The following is a 19493-nucleotide window of genomic DNA, read 5'->3' on the forward strand; positions in this document are numbered from 1 at the left end:
ATAACAACATCATTAGGAAAATACTTCCTTTCCAAGGCATCCATTCTACTTGCAATCATTTCTAATTTCTCACAAATCTTTGTTTTCTCCACCTCGTCCCAATACTTTTCCCAAGATGGGATTATCATAGGCATCCATATGACCCATCTCATTGTTCCCTTCAAATTCATCTTCAGCTCTCCCAATTGCAAGCGATATTTTTTGTGCCTCTTCTCCACCCTCTATAGTCACAAGTCTCCTCTCACCTACAACAAATTCTTCTAGGGTCCAAGATTTCTACAATTATAGACTCCTCTTCTACAACAAATTCCTTCTAGGGTATACTTGAAACACTTATAATGTCCTCTAGTACCAAATCTTATAGCTTTGATACCAAACTAATGTAAGTCAAACTCACACCCTCTCACACACACTCAGATACCAAACTATGAGGATAGAGGTTCAAAAAATATATGATGTCAGACAAATCACAACAACAATCAAACACAAACATATCTCTATTGCATTGACGATAGTAATTTAGAAAGGAAAACAGTAAATTGCCAATGTGATAGGAACTATAGAGACTCCAAAATAGAGTTATACCCAATACATTTATGTGTGCCAAGAGGAAAACTAACAAACAAATAACAAACTTCCTAAAGCTTTTTTTTTTGCAATACAAGATGTAATGATTACAAAGTAATGGTTACAATCTTATCCAATATTGTTGGTCAAAAGCTTCACTCATGTCCTTATGTATGACATGTCTTCTTTTCCTAATCTGTAAATAGTACATGGGTCTTCTCCTAAGTGACTCAAAATTATCTCTTTTCCTCTCAACTGATGATAAAGAGTCTCTCTTTCTCCTCCTTCAGGAATTGAATACCCAGCCCTTCCAGAGCACAAGCCCCCACTTCTATTTTCTCTTCTCATTAACTCAACTCCCTCAAAACTCAATTGGTCTTATTTGAACCATTTTTGCCTTCCTACATCTTTGCACACTTGTTTTCTCATGAGAATTCCCAATGTCCATAACTGAATCTTCACAAATTGCATTCGATAAAAGAAAATAATTTGAGGTAAGAGATCCCTCGATGTCAAACACAGATTCCTTGACTAATCAAACAGGAAAACCCCTAGTGACTCGATGCTCCTGCATCACCCTACAATTTCTTTCATTTTTCAACGTGGACAACATGGATCTCGATGATAGAGACCAACATATCTCAACATGTACACAATGCGTAGGATTAAACAATTGATGGACATGTCTAATTTCAAAATGTTAACATTTATCCCACATTAGCTTACACTTTGTTTCCACCTTGATGCATTAAATTCGCATTCAATTGGATACATCATCGTTCAAGATGGTACCAAAACTTAAAACAATGGAGTCTTTGATTTTATGTACTTCACCATTAAACTTCCATTGCCAATTCATGATTGACTCTTTTCTTCATGAAAGATCATTTGGTTTTTAAGACCAAAAGTTATTCACTTCCACTCACCTTCCACCATGGCTTTCAAGTGATTTTTCCATGTTGGCATGAGGGAGTGGATCGACATTTTGAGGTGAGGTTATTGAACCTTTCTAAGGAAATAAGCCAACATTTTTTTAACTTATGTATTTATTTATTTTTGTTTTCAAAAAGGTATTTGTTCACTCCACTTCTTTTTATGGCTTTAAATGGAAGGTAAGGTCATCATGCATTTCTTTGCCTCTATGTTTTTGGGGTTTATATGTTTGTTAATCAAATTCAATAAACCATATGGATATGAATGGAATGTGAGGTCATCATACAATTTTTTGTGTCTACTTTTTTTGTCAAGTTCTATGTATTTGTTAATCAACTATCAATCCTCCCTATGACTATAAATGGAATGTGAGGTAAGCATACATTTCTTCATTGACATCTTTTTGGGTTGTTGTATATTTCTTAATGAACTTAAGTCCTCTCTATGGTTGTAAATGGAATATGAGATCATTGTTGATATTAAAGCTTACACTTACAAATAAACAACCTTACAAGAAGATTAGTGAATGAGGGACAAGGTGCATTTCACTAAACAACCTCTGGGATTTGAGAAGTTGATAGTTCAATTATTTTAAGTGAGAAAGGGATAGAGAGAAACAAAGAAACACAACATAGAACTTAAGGGGATATGCCAAGACTTCATAAAATTTGAAAACTTAGATAAAAGATAAAGAAATATGTTTTCTCTAGAATATAAGCACATAACACCACTATCTCTTCATTGTTAGAAAGAGAACAAAATGTATAAGGTCCCATAGACACATAACACAATATTCAAATCTTATAGTGAAAAGCACCTATTAAGGCTTGACTGAGACACAAATTTCTTAACTAATTCAAGTCTTCATTCATTTGTAATCTTTAGTTCATCAATTGACATGTAATGATATCAAATTTCCAAATTACAACCAATTGAAATAGTTCAATCATACATGATCTAATGGCCTATTTTATCAAATTGAAATCACAAGAGTAAAAAATTTAGATAATTGCTTTACTTACTTGTGACAAAGAAATTTTATTCATTGACCAAAGAAAACAAACACATAGAAGAGGATAACTTGGCACAGTCTAATATGTATTTTCTCATTGATTTTAAAATAAAATTAAAAGTATTCAATAGAATAGAGTCTGAATATTTATAGAAGACTATGAACCCCTTAATACAAAATGCATAAGGGCTCAAATCGAACTAGAAACGCTGATTGCAATCATTCATTAAAACAAAAAAAAAACTCATCCATAGTTGCTATGTGTGTGTTTCATCATGGTGTATGTTGCAACTATCTTCACTAATAACCCAAGCATCATAATTAGTCCCTTCATGTGCTCAAACAAAAATTCCACTTGTGATGTCCATCACTTTTCAGTTGTAGCAACCTTGTATGTAGAAGACTTTACTTCATGGGGAAACCTTTTCTTTTAACACATGTTGCTTTTTGATTTCTTTTCGTAGAAACCATTGGCCAATGCGTAGGTCTTCCTAAGCCCAAATTGAAAACAATCCAAAATGCCCGCCTAGCTTCCAAATGACAACATTCAACAAAGCTACCAGTCCTATTTAGCCCTTGCTTGTCTCGAACATGTGGCATGCCAGTGGCCCTTTTACAAAACCTCTTTATTTTATCTTTTCAATATTATGGCACAACATCACCACATGGAACCTTCTAGTAAAACCTTTAGAAACATAATCTCCTTTAAATAAAAATGCATGAAGGTGACAAGTAGCAGTTGTGCACACCTTTGAGAAAAAATTGGTTCGTGAACTCTCTAAAACTTTGCTAAATTGCCAAGTGGCCCCTTGGTACATTTTGGTGCAATCTTTATTATTTCAGACAATAAACTATGTTTGAAAAGGATATGGAAAATCAAAATGAAAGGGTGTGGGTCAAAAAAATTGGGAAAACAAATAAAACTCAAAAATAACCCTTAGGACTACTATAGACTAGTCTAAAAATTTGGTGACTCTTTGAGGTAACCTACCTATGGGGAAAATGACTCATAATTTTTGGTTCTACATCAAAACCTACAAAAGGGAGAGAACAAGGGAAAGCCTATAATTTTGAAAGCACAAACTACAAAGGTGCCCAATTCATATCAGATGGTGTATTATGCAGTTGCAAGGTTACATAAGCCTAATCTAAATCAATCATCTCCTAGAAAGAGATGCCAGCTTAAACAAACAATGCAACTTGCATATGAAAACTTGGTTGTGCAAGAGGATGTAATATTTGCTCAACCTCTATCACACTCAGATCAGAGCCCAGTGCTTGCAAGGGAGATTGATCTTGTTGTTTCTATTCTAGCAATTGCTTCATTTGATCTTCATTTAACATTGTCCCATCTGCAACGAAAGGGGAGGGGAGTCCTAGCTAAACCAACTACTTAATCCTACTTTTCATGCACATCATAGTCAAATCAAGAGCCTTGAGACATTCTTCACTTTTCAAAGTTGTTGCATTACATTAAATAAATTCATTTGCCTTCTTTGTCGCCATTTTTCTATCATCAATGCATTCTCAATAAGTGACTTTGATTCAACCACTTTGGGGGCAATATTCTATAACATCTGCTCAATTGCAAACCCAACATCTATTTTTGGAACTTTTGAGCATCAACTATATATTGTAGAGATAGTCTCAAAGAGTTGATGATAGTCTTTATCTTCTCCCAATAGGAAGTATAGAATTGCCAAAGCATAAGGAGAAAACTAGGTTACCAAATAGGGGAAGCAAATTCAGCTTGCAACTTCTGAACCTGTGAATTTTTATCATTAATTTCATCTTACTATTTTATATCTTTTTCCAAAAAGGTAGCATCCTTTTGGCATGCTTAAATCAACTCTTTGTTTCTTACCTATAGAGTAGACTTTACTATATGTTGACCTCCACAAAGGCCCAAGCTTCTTGCAACCCCTGCTCTCTTGCTCGTAGTTGTCGACTCAACTCTTCTTTTTCTTTTCTTTCAATAGAAATTGTAGCCATTGCATCATTTAGCTCAACCTTAAATCTAGCTTTCTAGCTTGTTCTTTTTGAAGGATTGTTGATGTTCTTTCTTCGCATTCCTTTTTCAATTCATTGATCTCTAGATTCTTCAACCTAATCTCAACATCTTCTTTCAATTGTTGAATCCATATTATGTAATTTTATTTTTCTAATTTATCTTGACTCTGACTTAACTTAAGGAAGTCGAAGGTTACCACCTTCTGCGATTCTTCCATGAATTTAATTTTGTCTTATAGGCAAGTTGAGCTCATATCAATGCTAATGGCATGCACTATGTAATCTTTTGACCACATTTGTCCTTCAAGTTTGACAATATTAGGCACTTTTGATGAGATCAACATTGAACACTATCTCCATCTTTAAGGTAGCAGGTTGATCAACATCTTTTGCTTTTCTTTTTAATGCTCTCTCCATCTGAGACCTTTTAGATGCATGCACTTGGCTATCCAAAACAATTGGAGAATTGATATATTGTCTTACAAAAGGAACACCAGTAGGTAGACAAAAATTAATTTGAATCATTAGATCTTCCATTTGTGCTCCTATTGGGGACATCCTGAAGATTCTTAAGGTTCTTAGAGAGAACGGTGGAATAGTTTGTAGAAAAATTGTTGTCCCTGGGGAATTAATTAAATATTTGATGAAGTGATGAAGGACTTGATAGGGCAAAAAGTGAACGTGAAAAAAATTGCGCATCAAAGAAACCATTGTAGTGAATGAAATTTTAGGAACAAGGATCTATATGGGTGCCTGGGTATTTACCACAATTAAAGTGGTGACTGAGCTAACAATAGGAAAAGGTGAATTTTGCATCACAATATTGGAAATAAAGGGAGCCATGATTACTGGGGTACTTGTGGTAGGTGGAAATATTGATATTGATGGAAGTTCTTGAGAGAGTCAGGGTCATATATGTTAGCATTGAGGAAGAAATGAGAATAAAATAACTAACCATAAATTAAGATGAGAGAAGAGGGGGAAATACATTTACATGTTGTGCATGGACTGTTGAAAATTGTGCAACAACATGGGTGATCCCACAATACTAGGTTACACTTTTTGGTACATCCTAATTTTTACTAAAATCATAATTTTTTTAGAAGATATAATGATTTAAGCTTTAAGAGGTCCCATTTGAAGTAATTAATTGAAGAGATTTAGATCAAAGGCTCTTAGATCTAGCTATGGCATCAAGGCGAAGGCTTGGTCTACAACCAAGGGATTTCAAGGATTTCAGACGGAGAGAGAAATCTAGATACCATGTTCAATGTGGTTGAAACCAAAATGGGTTTGGGAGGATCAGAATAGGTTTCAATTTCCCCTGCAGTCACGTTTGGAAAATAACGGTAGAAACAAGGGTTTTGGCTGGAACAACAATGATTCTTCGGGAGCTTTTAAGGGCCTTGATGGTTTCCCCAATGGATTGAAGGAAGACTGGAAACATGTTCGTGACAAGGAGTGGTGACCGAAAAAGATCCCAAGAGTGGATAACGAGAAGGAAATGCAATCTTGCCCAGATGTCAAAAAATTGTCTTTTTTCCTGGACAACAAAAATTGGCATGATTCGGTCTCTTTTTTTTTAGGGCGAGAGGATTTTTCATGAAATAGGTGGGGGAGTGACCTGCTATCAGTTAGGTTAAGAAGTAGTGTGCAAAGAACTGGCCTTTCAAAGCGGAGATTAAATCTATGCCGAATGGTTTTTTCTTAGGGATCGCGAAGGATAGTGTTAGTAAAAACTGGGTTTTTAATAATGGCCCCTTTTTTATGAGAGCTAAGGGATTGTTTGTGAAAGAATGAGAGCCAAATTTTAACCCACTAAAAACCCACTTAGAAGAGGTTCTGATTTGGCTGAGACTTTATAATCTTTTGCGAGAGTATTGGAAATAAGAAACCTTTAGAACTATTGGCAACAAGCTAGGGTTATACATCAAATTGGACAAGGCCATAGAAGAGAAGGACTTCAGTATGTACACACGGATTTGCATTAGGTGGAAGCCACATTTTCCCCTACCCTCCATTATTGAGATCAACACTAATGAGGGTTGCTGGAGCCAACAGATTGAGATTGAGGAAAAGACAGAACACTAAAATTTGTAAAAAAGAAGGCCACTCGGATGAGGTGTGTTTGTTTGGTCAGAAGGGTAAGATAGTGGAAGCCAATGAGGGGATTGATATAGTACAGACTGGGTAGGAGGGGGAAGATGCTCATCAGGGGAAGAAAATGGATAATAGGGCTTCAGTTTCTTCAAGTTTTTCTTAGGGTAATAAGCTTAATGGGGGGAATCTATCAGACCTAAATGGTGAGGGTCACTTGGCTCAAGGGGATGGTCCAACCATTAGTAAAGCTGATGCGGCCCATTTAGTGGAAGAGGCCCTAAATAGGGTTGAAAAAGTTATGGAAGCCTTGGAAGTGTCTAAGAAGGATCAAAAAAAGGTTGAAAATGGTGGTGAGGATGTCCAAAAGGAGGATGTTGGGGTGCAAGATAAGGAGGGGGGGGTGTCCAGTGATGCAAACAATGACTCTAATGGTATGTCCTGGGAGGATGAAGAGGATGAATTGGGTTTGATGGATGAGGAGGGCATAGCGGGAGTTCGCACTATTAATCAAATAGATTCACAGGTCCTTAAAGCTTGTTTAGGGGAGAAGAAATCAAGAGGATGGAAACCCAATAGAGTTCATCTGGAAATGATAGGCAGTGCTAAGAGGCAATGTAAGTTATTAGTAGGGAAGGGGGCGACCCTTCTTGAAGGGAAATTAAAATCATAAGTTGGAATGCCAGAGGATGTAATTCCCCTAACAAGAGACGTTTGATCAAGTGTGGGTTTGATTAAATGAAGCTAGAGTTAGTGTGTTTATAGGAAACAAAGTTGAGTTTGGAAGATGCAGGACATTGGTTGAGGTTCTAGAGGTCATGGGCAAGGATTTTTTTCATAAGCAAATGGTTTCACATGAAGTCTTGGTGTTCTTTGGAATTCGACATCCCTGAATGTGGAGGAATTGGTTGATGCCAAATTTTGGCAACTTTGCAAGGTTCACTCTTTCAGATCAAATTGTGACTTCTTTGTCTTAAATATCTATGGTCTTGCTAAGGCTCATCTCCAACCAGAAGTTTGGAGACAGTTATCCTTGATCTTGCAAAATTTAGCGAATGAGTTGGTCATTTTCTACAGAGATTTTAATGCAACCTTGGAATTGGCTAATAAGAAAGGGGGGAGAGTGGGCTTTAGGAGCTCGCAAGTGGAATTCCAAAATTTTGTTGCTTCTAATGGTTTGAGGGAGATTAAAACCTATGGTGGTGCCTTTATCTAGACTAATAGTAGATGAGGTTTAGGGCACACAACAGAGAAATTGGATAGATTTTTCTTAGGAGGTAAATGGGACAATAAACCACTACTGTTTGAAGCAACCATTAAGCCAATTTTAGCCTCTAACCACTTTCCTGTTAAGTTGCTCATTATGCATGATTACGCTCCTATTAGGTGTCCCTTTAAGTTTGAAAAGATGTGGCTATGAGACAAAGGTCTCCCAAATTTAGTAAAACAGTGGTGGGTCGAGGCCCCGATGATTGTGGGAACCCATGCCTTTAAATTCTTTAAAAAATTATAGTTTTTGAAAGAGAAGCCGAAGGAATGGAATAGGGTTAAATTTGGAAATACTTTTTCTGACAAAGATGCTCTAGAATCAGAATTAGGTACAATCCAAGAGACCATCATGAATCAAGGTATGACAGTAGAAATTTTTGCTAAGGAAAATATCCTGAAAAGTAAATACGATGAAATTTTAGCTAGGGAGGAGATGTTTTAGAGGCAAAAGTCTCAGAAGTGTTGGTTAATAGAAGGGGATCGTAACACAAAAAAATTTCATAACTCAGTCAAATTGTAGAGATCTTGGAATAAGGTTACTTCAATTAGAGGAAGGGATAACATAGTTTTGGATAATGCAGAAGCCATTAATAAAGAGGCGGTGGAGTTTTTTCAAGATTTGCTAAAGTAGAATGAGGAGCTAAACGTTCAACAACAGAATTTGTTTCCTGCTAATATCCCTCAGATCGTCACTAATAGTCAAAATCAGGCCCTGAGCAGACCGATCACCTTGGAGGAGGTCAAGGAGGCTGTGTTTTCAATGCCTAGGGACAAAGCTTTGGGTCCTAATGGGTTTCTTGCTTTCTTTTTTCATCAATTTTGGGAGGTTGTTGGAGATGAAGTATGGCTAGTGGTGGAGGAATCTAGAGAGAGTGCTTGTGTGGATAAGGAATTAAACTATACATTCATTGCCCTTATTCCTAAAGTTGAGAAGGTTGAGACTTAGTGATTTTCAGCCTATATCCTTATGTAATACTTTGTACAAATTGATTTCCAAGGTCATAATGAATAGAATGAAACCAATCTTGAATTTTATTATCTTGGAAGAACATAGTGGTTTTGTACCTGGTAGATCTATAGTGGAAGAAATTATCATTGCTCATGAGGCCATTCATACAGTGAGGAAAGATAAGGTGGATCATATATTGATTAAGTTGGAAATCAGGAAAGATTATGACATGGTGGACTAGTCCTTTTTGCTCCGGGTGATGAAAAGTTTTGGTTTTGCCAAACCTTGGTTGAATTGGGTGAATGCTTGCATAGATGGGCCTTGGTTTTCAGTTTTAGTTAATGATAGTCCTCAAGGTTTTTTCCAGTCTTATAGAGGGCTAAGGTAGGGGGATCCTTTGTCTCCCTTTCTCTTTATTATCTTGGCAAAGGCCTTGGGAAGACTTATCCAAAATTTGAGGAATAGTGGAAAGTTGAAGGGCATTAATATTGCAGTTGGCATGGCACCTTCCATGCATCAACATTTTGTTGATGATACCATCCTCTTTGGGGAAGCATCGCTTAGAGAAGCTTGTATTATTAATAAGGCCCTAACTTCTTTTTGTGATTCCTTAGGATAGTAGGTTAATTGGGAAAAATCTGACATTTTTTTCTTTAATACCCCTTTGGAGTGGCAGAGAAAAAAAGTTAGGATCCTTGTTGTTAAAGCAGGGAGTTTATTAGGAAGATTCTTAGGCACCCCTCTCTTCGGAGGTATTAACAAAGTTGAGTTGTGACACATGTTGGTGGATTGTTGTATTAACAAGCTAGAGGGATGGAAGAGTAAATGGCTTTCGTCAGCTGGTAGGTTATTTATGCTTAAGTCAGTTTTGTTTGCCATTCCAATCTTTTCTATGATGTGTTTGAAAATCCCAGAGAAAGATGTAAGAGTTATTAATCAACGCATAAGGAAATTATTCTGGAATGGTAAAAGTGATCAAGATAAAATCCCATTGGTGGCCTGGGATAAGCTCTGTCAACCCAAAGAGTCTGGTAGTGTGGGTTTGCAAGATTGGAGTCTTTTGAATGAAGCAATTGGAGCAAAACTTCTTTGGCAGATGTACTTGAAACCTGAACAAAAATGGGGCCAAATTTTAACCCATAAGTATCCAGATTCTCATCAAAGGGAGATAATTTTTTCTATTCATGATCCACCTAGATGCTCAACCATTTGGAATTTCTTGGTTTATTGTAGGAAAGTGATCATTGATCATCTTACATGGCAATTGGGTAATGGGGGGAAAGTTGATTTTTGGAAAGATTCTTGGGACGAAAGGCCTTCTCTTTCCTTGCAGGATGGAGCAGAGCTAATTAAATAGGTGCCAAAGTAGCACTGGGGATCTAAGGCTTGCGATTATATGGAGAATTCAAGAAGGAATGGAGTGGATGAATGGAGGTGGAAGGATGTTAGGACACTTTCATTGTCTCCCAATCAACTATTACTGTTTGAATGTATTTTAAATGAGTATAGATCATATCTCTCAGCCAAGGAGGATGTTTTAAGATGGTCAAGTTCAAAATAAAGGATGTACTCAGATAAGTTAGGCTATAAGTTGGCAGAGGATGCAGTGATCATTGAGGATTGGTCATCTAGATTGTGTTGGAACTCAGAAGGCCTACCGAAAGAATTTTAACTGTCGACAGACTTAGCAGACTAGGATTTAAAGGCCCCTTCCAGTGTGTAATGTTTAAAGAAGAAAGTGGATCTTTGGATCATCTATTGTTGAATTACAAGATTGTGCAGAGTGTCTAGAAGTTTTACCAAATAAAATTTTCTAGGAGATAGAATTACTAGCTAAGGTGATTAATTTGTTTAAGAGTTGGTTTGAGGAAAATTTTAAATTGGTTTACTCTTGCATTTGGTCTGTTTCTCCTTTAGCGGTTGTGTGGGATATTTGGAAAGAGAGAAACAAACAAAATTTTTCAGGATAAGGAAGATCTAGTAGAGAAGCTTCTTCTACAGGTTACCATAATTATTTTAAATATCCCTTTAATATGGCAGCCAAACTAATCCAAGCTAGTTGGCCTTTGTTGAAATTCTAGCCTATTCACGAGCATTCTAAGGTTAATCTTAGTGGTGGGGGGGGGGGCTCAGATTGTGTTTGGGCTAAACCAGAGCAAGGGTGGATAAAAGTTAACTTTGATGGAGCTTCGAGAGGCAACCCGAGCATCTCAAGTGCAGGTTGTGTTGCTTGTAATGAGGATGGCAAAATCTTATTCAAAGGAGCTTAGCATTTGCAAGATGGAACTGATAATGAAGTGGAATCTCAAGCAACCTTGCTTGTGGTGGAGCTGACAAGAAACTTGAAGGCCTTGAAGGTTCATTTAGAAGGAGACTCAAAAGTTGTTGTTGATGCAATCTCTAAGGGCTCCTCCCCTAGTTGGCATATCAGTAAGTTTATTTCCATTATTTGCTCAAAATTATGAACCTTCCAAGATTTTTGAATTTCACACATCAAAAGAGCAGGTAATGGGGTGGCAACTTTTCAGTCTACTGTGGCATGTGAGTTGGACCCTTTTGCAACTAGTTGGTGGGGAAATGTAGATGAGGAGGTACATTGGGTTGCTTAGTTGGCATCCAATGGGTTGGTTGTAATATTTTGAGGCAATGTTGACAACACTATATACCATTTTTTGTGCAGAAAGTGAACAATGACTCATTAGGGAAGCTACATTAATGGTTGGAGTTGTGAAGTGTTATTTGTTGGAATCTTTAACTTCCTTGTACAAGTATGAGTCTTTAATGCAGGATCTTTTCATCACCTTGGGAAGAATGTGAGCTCTCTTATCATGCTTGAAAGGCTACGGTCTAAGGACAACACATCGATGGTGTTTAATGGTCTTAATTTCATTGTTCATGTTTTGTGACGTTTCCATCCTCTTTTCATATTTCTATCAGGAGATTGGAATTAAAATTCTTATTCAAGGTTGGTGGTGGTGAGTACAGAGCTAGTCCAGGTCAAAATGGAAGCAAATTTTACATTGAGGACTAAAAAACAACTATGTCCATTTCTTGGGCCAATTTCAGAGAGGAGGTTGTATGACATGTTCCTTTATAGAGATGAAAGGTTGTTGAAGTGTGTAAAGAGGTTGCTGGGTGAATCTGTTGGGGTGGTGGAGCACCGTTACAGGACAAATATAGATGCATACTCGCTAATTTTGGCATGGGGACTAGAATTGGAGCACTCTACGGAGCTAGTGAAAAAGGTGATGAACTCCATTGTCCTAGAAGAGTATCGTTTGGGCATGGAATCCATCTTCGAGTGGGAAGTTCCTGGAAAGGGTTTTTATTTGTGTGAGGGGATTGTGAATTACCATTTCTTTGTAGAGGAGCATTACATCCCTTTCTTGAGGTGGCGAAATAACCGAACAAGAGCAAGTTTTAGTGAGGAGGCTTGTATTGCATGGGAGGCTTTGAAGATATTTGTTGATTTAATGGAGGTGGAAGTAGAGCTGCAGCGAGCCATTGAGGAGGCCAGAGCATTGGAATAAGTAAGAGCAATTGAAGAAGTAGGTTGTCGAATGAGGAAGAGAAAGCGAACGAACCCTAGTTCCTCCTCCAGGTAGCATCCAAGTCTCTTTGTTAATGGTGTTTTAACCATTTTTTGGCTTGAGGGGTTAATCCATGTTTTGGTTTTCAAGTTCTTTCTATCAAACTGCTTTAAATTGTCTATACATTGTATAGTTTAGCTACTGAAACGAGCCAATTTTGAGTGCTTGATCATGTAATTTTGGAAGGTGGGTTTACATGGGCGGTTGGGCTAGTGGTTTTGCAATGCAAGGTGGTTTGGAGGGTGGTTTTGATTTTTTTTTGGTGGGTGGTTTAGTACTCTTGGACAATTAGCATGTAAAATCTCTTAAAATTAATGAAACATAATATTACCAATCAGAAAAAAAGGCTCTGAGATCAAAATTTCTTGGATAGAACCTCTCTACTTCTAAATCATACTTGCAATGGAGTCTCCTTCACACCTATCAAAATTCTAATAAAAAACCACTTTTACATTAGCTTTTGGGGGGTCAAATGAATTCATTTAGAAGTTTAAAAAAAAAAAAGTATTTAGTCCTTATTATAAGATTTCCAAATAGTATAATTTTAATATATTTAATTTTATTAATATATTTATGTTTTATTTCTTATGAATGTAGGTTTTTCATCGAACATTAAAGATTATGTTTGACACATTTGGAAAAATTAAAAAATAGAGAATTTTTTTTGTAAAAAATATATTTTCCCTAGGTATTGATATCCTCATTTCAACACAAAAAGAAGTTAATTCAAATGCATACAAAAAAAGATGCATTATAGAGTACACCTTTTTCCAAATTACAATTACTCCATCTTCAAAAATTAACTAAAAAAAATATATGTAACAAAAAATTATTAAAAAATATCCATTCACTAGATATTAGTGCAACAATTCTATATTTAAAAAATTAGAATTTCCTTCTTGCTATAAAAAAATGTTATGCATTACAAAATAAATGCCACTTCTGAAAAATGCTAATTACTGTAAATATTTAGTTATTAAAAGTTACATAACAATATGAACAATTAATTTCTAATTATTTAAATATATATATATATATATATATATAGAAACCATATGAAAAATCTCACAAATTAATGGTTTTCTTCATCTTCAAATTCTTAATGGTTTAGCTGATATAGGTTTTATAAAGTAAAGATCTGATGCAAAATGTTGATTTCAATGTCAAGTTTGGCCAAATTTAACATGTAACCCAATATTATGGGATCACCCACATTCATCTCTTCTTCTTCTAAATCCATGAAGTACTTGAGGTCTACTCTTCACCTCCTTTTCTTCCTCTCAAGAGTTACCTACTCTAGAGAATGCTCAAATTTTGGGACAACGCCTTGAGCTTGCCTAGGATTTCAAATAATGAGCCTAAGGTTCTCCCTTTAGGCCATCATATAAATCAAAGTCACTTGTGTTGGTTGAGGTTTGATAACTAGTCTTTCCTAAAGAGATCATTCTTCCCTTCTCTCCACAAGAACCACTTCTTCCTCTTCTAAATTATGGTTCTAAATGTTCTGCATCCCATTTCTTTTCAAAAGTATCATCTAAATCATTAGCATCTATTTGGGAAGTCATACCTTTAACCTCTTGTTGGAAGATCCAAAATCAGCTATCTTCTCGTCACACTATTCTTGATCTTTCAACTGCCTCTTTAGACTCAAAGGCATCATGCAAGAAGATTTTACACTATCTAGCATTGAATAAAAATTGTGTCATGAGGGTCTCCACTCACCTATAAAATAAGAAAGATCTACAAGAGTTTGGGAATTCAATTAATCAAGATTAGGCCTCTCTTTTCAGTAGAATTGAGTGTGGTGTATCATAGGAATTGATCTATTGGCTAAACAATGATCTAGGTCATATTTCCAAGGGTCACAGATAACATCAAGCCCCAAGTAAATAAATTTAGCCATTAAGAAAAATTTAGCTTCTCTTCTATTCAAGAGAATCCTGTCATGCTCAAGCGGGGGTTTGTACAACATGGTCTTACATCTTCTAGCCCCACTATTATTATCAACTATTGAGAATTGCCTGAACAACTTGAGGGAAAGAGGTCTATCATATACATAGGTAGGCAACTTGGAAGGTTCCTCCATAAATCCCTCTAAACGGATCATAGTGAAATTGACCCCACAAAACCAATCACAAGGGGGAGATCTCTCCTACAACCATCACATTCATTTGCAGAGAGTCTAGCTTGAACCTATAGACACCTAAAATTATCAAGTGATTAATAAATATTTATTATTTATTTGATTATTTTATCCTGATGTCTTCTATTAATTAAATAAGTATTTTATTTATATAATTAATTCATTATCCTTTAATACTATTAATTAAATAAATATTTATATTTAATTAATTAATTCACTAAGCCTCTTCTTTCTATTTTAAATAAATATTTATTATTTATTTAATCTCATTCCCTCTTTTTCAATTTAAATAAATATTTAATTTATATGGCTCCTCTATTAATTAAATAAATACTTTTATTTATTTAATTAATTCATTTACCTTTTCCTTCTTATCCACATGACAACACATCTTTCTAAATACCTACTCCTTAATCCTAGCCCTCCATTTTAATTTAACATTTTAATCCTATTCAACCGTATCTTTTATATTTCCACCTTTTAATCTCCTCCCTTCATCTTTACCTATCCTTCAATCCTATTAAGTTTCTTCCACCTATGTGATCTTGGCCATTCTTTTCACCTCTTAATCTAAGCCCTCCAATTTTAGGTTGTTCTCTATAAAAGAGGTTTCCTTATCTTATTTTCCATAATATAGCATACTTGGAGCATATTTACATTCTGTCAAAATCTTTCTAACATACACCATCACATCATCTTTGCATCATAGCTTTACATCATCACAACCACATTCATGCTTCCTTGAGCTGGTGTACAAGTGCAACACAAAGCTGAGAGCAACAACAACAAATACAAGATGATGGAGGATAGGAGAAAAATGGAGACAAAATATTTGTTATTTTATGGTTATCTGAATGCATTGTGGTTCTCTATTGGTGTTTTGTTGAATTTGATTTTAGATTTAGGATTTTGTTGTTGGAACGAGGTTTTGCAATAAGGGTTCAAATTCAATATAGAAATTTTGGCATGCCTAGTGGGACTTGGGTTTCTATTGGATCTATATTTTTGTTGATTTTCCTAACCCTATATTGTTATTTTGTTAAAAAATATGGAGACTAACATTTTGCAACTAAGGTTGAAGACACAAGCTTAAGGTTTGGAAAGTTGTGATCATATCTCTCAATTGACTATGAATTTTTGCACAAATTTTTTTCTACATGTTGGGGATGGTATTATAAGCTTTTCGTAAAAAAATCAAAATTTTTGGATCAATTTTGAGCAATTTATAATTTTTATTAATGTTTTTTCATGAAAAATTAATCCCAGGAGCAAATCAGTGAATTTTTTAGATTTTCTTATATTTTTGGAAAGATCTCAAAATTATAGAGGTGTTTTGTTATTTATGCTTTTAATTTTGATGAAAAAATAATTAGCAAAAAATAGATCATTGAAAATTAGGGTTTTATAATGATTTGATTGTATCTCTCAAACAACAACAAATTTTTGCATAATTTTTTTTGGCAAGTTGTCGATGGTATTAGAAGCTTTAATTAAAAAAAAAAAGATTTGTTTGGATTAGTTTTGAGTGATTAATTTTTTTATAAATTTTTTATGAAAATTTAATTTTAGGAGCAAATAGTGAGTTTATTCGATTTTATTATATTTATGAAAATATTTCATAATTTTAAGGGGGGTCTAATCTTTAAATTTTTAATTTGGATAAAAAATCATTAGCAAAAAACTAGATCTTTAAAAATTGGGGGTTTTCAATAAATCTGTTCTCCAGGGCTTAGATCAATGATTTTTTTTTTTTTTTTAATTTACATTTTGAGAGAGATCTTAAAATTTTGACAGGTATATCTTCTTGGAATTTTAATTTTCGGAGTGAAAATCATTGCAAAAAAGGTCTTTTTTGACTAGGTCAAAAAGAAAAATAAATTATAATTTTTTTTTTTTTTTTGCATTTCTATATTTTTGGCTAACCCTTAGATCTAAGAAAAGTGGTGTAGCCTACTTTCTCTTGTAGAAGGCCCCTTTAATCATTAAATTTTGTCTTGCAAGAAAGGGGATATTTTTGCAACTACTAACTTGTGGTTTTGTAAGGGTAGCTTGGTGTGTGTTTGTGATTTCATAGAATAGCTCACACTTCAACTTGGTGCATTAAAAATAACTCTTGTTTGAAGTGTCTTGTGTGCTTACACACTTTATGTTGTATAACCCTAAGGTGTTTATGAAAGTATCCTCTCCCCTTGCCTTTGTGAACCTTGGGTGTAAGAGAAATCACCAAGCATATTCTTGTTCTTTTTAGAGGGCCTACCTTTGGAGAAGTTATCACTCCAAGGAGAATAACTGAAATCAATTTGTCCTTTGAGCTGCTATATAAAAGGTAAAGGTGAAAAATAGAGCCTAACTTGGGGTTGTATGCTATTAGTGTCAATTTGGGGGTGGACTTAGAGCCACACAGGGTTGACTAAAGCCTTGGGTGGCTTACTAGTGAGTGTAGGCACATAAGTCCCTCAAACAGAAACTAGAAACCTTATTTTAGAGGCCCACCCTATTGATTGAGTTGTTAGTGTCATTCTTAATGCATGGAATGCAAATCATGCCTTGAAGTTACTTACCATATGGCTCCTTTCAGATGAGACATAAATCCTCAACTTTTCATTATCTATACATAGCTTTTTGGGGAGAAGGTGATTGGGCTATCGTTCTTGTCTTTTTAGGCCACTACATGTCCTCTCTTGCAAAGACAAGATTGCAAAGCACTCCATAAGGTGTTACACTTTTGACTTGAAGGAGATTCCAAGTGTGGGCCTCAGTTTGTTGCAATTAGACATTGACCTTAGGAATATGAAGTGTTTGGCGTGTCTTCTTTTGTGATAAGACTAGTGTAAATTTGGTCTTTGAGGAGCCTAGGCCATGCCTTTGTTATTATTAATCACACAATGCCCATTGTGTCTTCTTGTTTGTAGTATTTTCTTGCCATAATAATCATCAAATGATCAAATTTGCTTACACTTGATACTTGAAAACAAAATTCAGATTCGAACAAACATTACGCAAAATATTTTCACCAAAAATGCGTATTTGGACATTATTGTCATGTATTTAGACATTATTGTTGTGTATTTGGACATTATTACCATATATTTAGATCTTAAAGATACATTTGTGGCATATATCAGTGCATCCCTCATATCTTTTCATGTATCCAATTAAAGAGATTGAAAGAGCTTCCCAATTAATTACTTAGGATTCTTAGTCAGTCAAACATTAGTTTACCATTACTGCCTTTCCACTTTCAGTCCATTCAGACTTCCATCCGAAAATTCAACCTTCTCAAAGTCAAAAGTTTCTTTGTTTTCCTTACTATCTTACACCAAACTTTGATATCACTAGATGGTCTCTTGCTTAGATCTATCATATTCAAGTAGAGGACACCATTATAGTCTCTTGGTTGGGATATCTTACCTTAGAATTTCTCATCTCCTGGGGTGACATATCTTGCTTAAGCTATCGATTTATGGCTATCTATCATAGTCATAATTGTATCATCATTTGGAACCTCATTTCAAAACCTTTACAAGGAAAACTGTCGACTTTTGGTTATTGTTGTGAAACACAACATGTCACTAAGAGGGGGGGGGGGGTGAATAAATGATTTCAAACAATTTCCAAATATGTGTGTGCAACCAGTAAAGTAATGAAAACACTAGTAATCAAACAAACACAAATAATACATCTCACAACATTGGATATACGAGGAAAACCCAATGTGGGAAAAACCTCAGTGAGAAATGTTGTTGGAGTCTACTACTCCAATCCAACCTCACAATAAAACACAATATTACAAAGATTTAGGGCACTAACCCAAGGATCACAAACCCCTAATTTTATAGGTACCAATCCAAAGGAGCACCAACCCCTACACTCCATCCGATTATTACAATGAAAGCAACTTGTTACAAATGGATTTTGTAACACCTCCAATGAATACACTCCATCTGATTATTCTATCTCATTGCTTCTTTTGCTACCGGTTCACTATTCACTCACTCTGACCCCTTACCGATCAACCTCTGCCTTTCCTAATTTCCTCTGATCCTCACTCAACACTATCTTACTTTGTGATGCCTTCTGACCTGTTTAAACACTGCCGATTCACTTCAGTGATAACTCTGTGACCACTCATTGGTGACTCTGTCTATTACCAATCAAGCTCCTCTTACTGATTAAATCCTTTTACTGGTTCTCCTTTCAACACTTAGTCACTCTGATCTTCTGCAGATTACACTTGGACTGATTATTCTCTCACACTCACGCTCTGTACTTCTGCATTCGACATCATCAACATAGGTCTTCAGTTTGCATATTTATACTTCTTCTTTCCCTCCAAAACAAAGATTCAAGCTTGGCACATTAGGGCTTACTTTATTGATCCAATCCATATCAGATTTTATTCTTTGAGATGGGCAACCTGAAACAAAACATGACCACACTGCCAAATCTTTTCTTCCAATACACGCTTACTATTTTTAGCAAACACCGACCCTGTTTTTTTTTCAATCATAATAAATGATCTAGCAACTTCCTTCTCCAAGTCGAATAGATGATCAAATGTCCTTCTTAGATCAAGACATCAAGGAATCAAATCTTTGTCCTTCGATCTGCCTAGAGTCGCAACCCTCTGCAACTCACTTGTGATTTTAGAGGTCAACATTAAATGCAGACTCAATCGACAACTACCTTACTGAATCATTCTTCACCGACCACTACACGTTAGTCGCTTGGATCCTACATGTTATCTTAGATGACATCCACCACAGTTCACTGTGTCGATTCAAGCTCATGCACCAACCAAAAAAGACACTATCGGTTTTTGCCTTATGCTATCAGTCTTCTTTCCCTACCGATCATGCAATGACTGGTCAATCCTTGTATCATCTCTTCATTGTTTTGCCGATTACTTCAAGCTAACTTGGA

General features: G+C 35.5%; 1 protein-coding gene across 1 annotated transcript; it reads left to right on the forward strand.

Moving 5' to 3' along the window:
* The first annotated feature begins 6560 nt into the window (after positions 1-6560).
* LOC131859090 (uncharacterized) lies at positions 6561-8834 on the forward strand. The gene is made up of 3 exons (XM_059212618.1): positions 6561-6666; positions 6817-7145; positions 8574-8834. Exons 1-3 carry the CDS (start codon positions 6561-6563, stop codon positions 8832-8834), a joined length of 696 nt encoding a protein of 231 aa, XP_059068601.1.
* Positions 8835-19493: the final 10659 nt, after the last annotated feature.

The sequence above is a fragment of the Cryptomeria japonica genome, chromosome 10, assembly GCF_030272615.1.
Source record: "Cryptomeria japonica chromosome 10, Sugi_1.0, whole genome shotgun sequence".
Taxonomy (NCBI): domain Eukaryota; kingdom Viridiplantae; phylum Streptophyta; class Pinopsida; order Cupressales; family Cupressaceae; genus Cryptomeria; species Cryptomeria japonica.

Excerpts from the sequence above, each read along its gene's own strand:
- LOC131859090 (XM_059212618.1), top strand. The coding sequence starts at position 6,561 with ATGAGGGTTGCTGGAGCCAACAGATTGAGATTGAGGAAAAGACAGAAC. Across the intron at positions 6,667-6,816 it reads GTGTTTGTTTGGTCAGAAGG|ACCTAAATGGTGAGGGTCAC; the intron begins GTAAGATAGTGG and ends GGAATCTATCAG. Across the intron at positions 7,146-8,573 it reads TTAATCAAATAGATTCACAG|ATCGTCACTAATAGTCAAAA; the intron begins GTCCTTAAAGCT and ends AATATCCCTCAG.